Source organism: Hipposideros armiger, unplaced genomic scaffold (assembly GCF_001890085.2).
Source record: "Hipposideros armiger isolate ML-2016 unplaced genomic scaffold, ASM189008v1 scaffold_630, whole genome shotgun sequence".
Classification (NCBI taxonomy): domain Eukaryota; kingdom Metazoa; phylum Chordata; class Mammalia; order Chiroptera; family Hipposideridae; genus Hipposideros; species Hipposideros armiger.
In genome coordinates, this window is record NW_017731980.1 from 722,819 (window position 1) to 728,818 (window position 6,000).

Here is a 6,000-nt window from a genome sequence, read left to right on the forward strand (position 1 = left end):
TTGCCTTAGATATACTGCAGTCTTATTTCTACTCTACTGTGACTGCTATTAGAATGACCACTCTGCCAGCAGACCAAACACTGTTTGAAATTATAGCACTCCATTATATTGTGGTTTTAAAAAGGGATCTTTTCGCATTTGGCAAGCCCAAAAGAAAATGGATCCATGTTACTTGGCAAGGTATTGAATTATAGTTTTTATTCCTGAATAACTGTATTGACCTTCAAGAATAATTTCCTTTTTCTTTAAAGATAATAAAAGCTAACTTATGTTCAATAATATTTTTAACCTGGATCATACGTTTCTAAAAATGTTTATTTAAATAAGAACATGTATAGGTGTCTTCCCTGTTGTTGCTTTCAATTATGCAGATAAGTAGATTCCTATTAAATTCTGTAAAAAATATTTAGAATGTATTAATAAGTAATAGTGTTTTATGTAGTTTTGATTCTTTTTATCATGCCTGTTTCCCTATTGATGGTTGATCCTATTAGCTTTGTAATAAGCTCGAAATTCCTGTTTTTATAGCTTTTAGCCGCTCATCTCGCCAGGAATATGGGGCAGCAGATCCTGGATTTACAATGAGAAGAAAGATGGAACATCTACGGGAAGAACGAGAGCAAATACGACAACTGCGCAAAGTAAGTCAAATGGCCCTTTCAGATCTGCTTTGTAGAAATGGGTTTAACTTGGAAAAATAACAATGTATATGGATTTTATTTTCAATGCTCTTTAAAATTTTGAATTATGTAATGATTAGTAATATAAATATATAACATTTAGGTACAATATCTGTGATTTATGCCCATTTCTTTATAGAATCTCGAATCCAAGTTAAAAGTAATTTTGCCTGAAGACATTGGAGCTGCACTGATGGATGGGGTTGTTCTCTGCCATTTAGCCAATCACATAAGGCCGCGCTCTGTAGCTAGTATTCATGTGCCATCACCAGCAGTGGTAAGTTTTGTCTGTGATTTGTTAGTTCTCTAAAGGAAGATAGAGCCTCTCGAAACTGTCTTAAATAATATACCTAAATAAATTAAACTTTCAGTTTTGATTAATTTGTATATAAATATGTCTGAAAATATGCCTTTCCCCCTCTTACTTTACAGCCTAAACTGAGCATGGCAAAATGTCGAAGAAACGTAGAAAATTTTCTTGATGCTTGTAAAAAGTTGGGTGTGTCACAGGTAATTGTTATTTTTCTATCAAAATGATCATTTAAATATTAATTGATTACATGCACACTGGAGTTCTTATTCTTCACAGTAGGAATGAATAGCGCTTTTTGAACATGAAAATGAATGCCTTCCATTGGTAGCTTCTATTGAGTTCCAGGTTTAACGGTAGCAGATCTCTAATGAATATTTTTAAGCTGCTTTTTTCAAATCATTTCCAAAACAGTTACATATATGGGGAAAATTTACTCATCATATACATCATTGAATAAAATAATATAGTGGCCATATTACAACTTAGTTTTGATGTCATTGCTCCTCATTTTTCCTGATGGAGGACATGTGGAGTCCTTTGCATAGTAAATCCATGGATAGACTCTGAATGGAAGATTTATATTCACCTTGAACAGTGTACTAAACTTGAGTGATGAACACACAATGCAATGTACAGATGATGTATTATAGAATTGTATACTTGAAGCCTATATAATCATATTAACCAATATCACCCCAATAAATTTATTGAAATTAAAAATAAATAAACTTTATTTAAAATGTCAAATTGGAAATCTTAGTAACATTATGATAATATTTCACTGGATAAACTTTGAAAATTGTAGGAATTGGCTTATGTTTCATGTAATAGTTGTAACACTATAAAATTGCCAATTAAAGCTATATTGTAAATGTTCATGAAAACGCATAATCAAAACATTATTTTTTTGGAAAACATAAGCTTATTATCAACATGACTGATTGCTGAGAGGACATGACATTGGTAGCAGATCACAATCTAGTTGTGCTTTTCTAAATTTAATTTAATTTTTTAAATTATTTTTTATTGAGAAATAATTGACAAATAACATTGTGTAAGTTTAAGGTGTGCAGTGTGTTGATTTGATACACATGTAAAATGAGTTGTGCTTGATAAGTTCTCTTTTACAACAGTGTCATAATCGTTTGGTCTGAATATTTCACTCTAACCTCTTTTCTCAAATAAATAAATATAATTTATATAGAGAGAATCAGTTGAATTCCTGTATAATTTGGAAACTATATCTTGCTCTCCTCTAATTATATCTTTCTTATGCTTCACATGCCTGAAAAGTTTAATTCTTAACCGTTTTTGTGTTCTTTCTTTTTGGTACTTTTAATCTCTTAGAATATATTGGGTTGTTGGAAGAGTCATGATGTATTTTTTCTGTTTTTTTTGTTGCAAAAAAGCGTCACGACTTTTCCAACAACCCAATATAAAAATTCAGAAGGTTTTTTTTTCTACTTATTGTATTATATACATTTTCCTGTATTGCCATTTTTAAGAGCTTTTATGGGGGAGAGAGTTCTCAGTAAACATTTATTGAATGAATTCATGTTTTACAGATGAGGAAACTGCACAGAGATGTTAGGGAACTTGTCCAAGGTCACACCTTTAGTAAACAGTGGAGCCGTGCTGTGGACCCAGGTGGCCTAACAGCAAAACCTACCCTCTATCTTGGATACTCTCTATTTCCATTGTTTCACATGAGAGAAAAGACAGACCAACATACTCCAGACGCCTTCTTGATACAATAGGCAAGGAGAATAAATGGGAACATCTTAGAAAACTATTCTACTTAGCATACTGTTGTCTTCTCTCTCCAGCTTATTCTAGGGCAGGGTTAGTGCACCACCCATCCTCACCATAAGGGGAGCTATGAAGGGATCGGTAATCAACTCCCATTTTTCTAAATTCTAGCTACTGGCAGTGAGGAAAGAGTTTTATTTTTAGCTTTAATTTGCTATCCCCTGACGTAGAAATGGTAATATTTAATCAATATTTTCATTTAATTTTTTGGTTTTAGGATATTTTTGTTAATTTCAACAGCTTTATTAGGTATAATATACAATAAAGTTCATATAAATGAAATGTACAATTTGTAAGTTTTTACATATGCATGCACCATGAAAACATCACCATAGTCAGGATAATAAACATGTACATTACTCCAAAAAGTTTCCTTGTGTCCCATTGCAATCCCTCCTTTCCCTCAAGCAAACACTAATCTGCTTTTTATTATTGTTTTATTTATTTATTTTTAAAAGATTTTTATTGGGGAATTGGGAGAAGGGGAACAGACAAGTTGCTATCCTTTTGTTCTTCAGTCTAGTTGTGGAGGACGTTGCTTCACTGGCCCAAGTTGGCACCATCATTGCACTCTTCCTGGGCGAGGCAGATCAGTCGCCGGCTTCTGGACGGCCGCTCACTGTGGCTGCTGGCTATACATGGTAGCCCATGGCAACCCACCTGCCATCACCAGGGACTCATGGCAGCCCAGATCCAGGTCGAGCTGTTGTTCAGCATCTTAGATGTAGAGGGCAGTGTCACTGGCCCTCATATGTGGAATCCGAAGTGGGGCCCTCTGGCATCCCAAGCCAGCTCTTAACCAACGCGCCACTTGGCCGGCCCTGCTTTCTATTATTATACTTTAGTTTGCATTTTCTATCTAGAGTTGTATGTAAGTGGGATTATGCAACATATATAATTTTTATAACTTCTTCCACTCGGTATAATTATTTAAGACTCAGTGTTGTTGCATGTATAAATAAGTCATTCCTTTTTATTGCTGACTAGTATTTTGTGATATGAATATACCACAGTATGTTGATCCATTAATTGGTTTATGGCCATTTAGATTGTTTCCAGTTTTAGGGACCTCTACAAATAAGGCATCTATGAACATGTATATACAAGTCTTTGGATATATGCCTTTATTAATTTTGAGTAGATATCTACGAGCCTGGGAATGGAATGACTGGAACATTTGGTGGGTGAATGTTTAATATTATAAGAAAGTACAAAACTCCTTTCCAAAGTGGCTGTACCATTTAACAGTCCTGTAAGTAGTGTGTAAGGGTTCTGTAGTTCATTCGTATCCTCAACAACATTCAATATGATCAGTGTTGTTTAATTTTAGCCCTTCTAATAGTTAACCAATATGGTTTGCCAATATTGTTTTAATTTGTATTCTAATGATGTTGATCATGTTTTCAAATAATGGCTTATTTGCCATTTGTATAATTTCTTTTATGAAGTGTCTATTCTAATTTTTATCTATTTTTTAATTGTTTCCTTTTAAAATAATCTTTTAATTTCAGTTGACATACAGTATTATATTTGTTCAGGTGTACAACATAGTGATTAGACATTTATAGAACTTACAGTGATCGTCCCGATAAGTTGCGTACCCACCTGACACCATATGTAGTCATTACAATATTATTAATGATATTTTCAATGCTGTACTTTACATCCCCATGACTGTTTATAGCTGGCAATTTGCATATCTTAATCCCTCACACTTATTTACATATACTCTGAACCCCTCTCCCGTATGGCAACCAACAAAATGTTCTCTGTATCTGTGAGTTTATTTCCATTTTGTTAGTTTATTTAGCTTTCTAGATTCCACATATAAGTGAAAAAATATGGTATTTGTGTTTCTCTATCTGATTTATTTCATTTAGTATAATACCCTCCAGGTTCATTCATGTTGATGCAAATGGAAAATTGTCATTCTTTTTTATGGCCGAGTAATATTCTATTGTGTATATGTACCACTTCTTTAGCCATTCATCTATCAATGGAAATAACTTAGGTTACTTTCATATATTGACTATTTTAAATAATGCTACAGTGAATATAGGGATGCATATGTTTTTTGACTTAGTGTTTTGGGTTTCTTTGGATAAATGCCCAGAGGTGGAATTGCTGGGTCCTTCTTTGTCTCTTGTTATTGCCTTTGTTTTAATGTCTGTTTTCTCTGGCATAAGTATTGCTACTCCAGCTTTTAGTTTTGTTTTCATTTTCATGAACTTTTTTTTATATCCTTTTACTTTCAGCCTGTGTGTCTTTCTATCTGAAGTGAATCTCTTATAGGCAGTATATGCATGGGTCTTGTTTTCTTATCTGTTCAGCCACCCTGTATATTAATTGGAGCATTTAATTCATTTACATTTAAAGTAATTATTGATAAGTATGTAGTTATTGCCATTTTATTATTCATACTTTTATCTTTTTTCTTCTTGTTAAAGAAGGACCTTTAACATTTCTTATAATACTGGTTTGGTGTTTGTGAGCTCCTTTAGCTTTTTCTTGTCTGAGAAGCTCTTTATCTTTTTTTTTAAATTCTAAATGATAGCTTTGCTGGGCAGAGTAATCTGAGTTGTCGGTCATTTCTTTTCATCATTTTGAATATTTCATGCCAATCCTTTCTGGACTGCAAAATTTCTGTTGAGCAATAAGCTGATGGTCTTATGTGAGCTCCCTTGTAGGTAACTAACTGCTTTTCTCTTGCTGCCTTTAAGATTCTCTCTTTGTCTTTAACCTTTGACATTTTAATTATGATGTCTTGGTTTGGGCCTGTTTAGGTTCATCTTGTTTGGGACTCTGCACTTCCTGGTCTTTTATGTCTATTTCCTTTGCCAGGTTAAAGAAGTTTTCAGTCATTATTTCTTCAAGTAGGTTTTCAATTCCTTGTTCTCTCTTGTCTCCTTCTGGTGCCTCTATTATGCGAATGTTGTTACACTAAAGGTTGGGTTGTTCCAGAGGTTCCTTAAAGTATCCTCATTTTAAAAAATTCTTTCTTGTTTTTGCTGTTATGATAGAGTGTTTTCTGCTACCTTGTCTTTCAAATAGCTGATTCAACACTCTTCTTCATCTAATCTACTGTTGATTCCCTCTAATGTATTCTTTTTTCTTTTTAAGATTTTTATTGGGGAATTGGGGGATGGGAACAGTGCTGGGGAATTGGGGGAAGGGGAACAGACAAGTTGCTGTCGTTTT

At 33.6% G+C, this 6,000-nt stretch overlaps 1 protein-coding gene across 1 annotated transcript in view; it reads left to right on the forward strand.

The window, feature by feature from the left end:
* Window positions 1–6,000, forward strand: part of LRCH2 (leucine rich repeats and calponin homology domain containing 2) — a 184,287-nt gene that overhangs the window by 156,180 nt on the left and 22,107 nt on the right. The window contains 3 exon segments of the mRNA XM_019625475.1: window positions 529–641; window positions 820–957; window positions 1,113–1,190. Coding sequence (XP_019481020.1) covers window positions 529–641; window positions 820–957; window positions 1,113–1,190 — 329 coding nt within the window.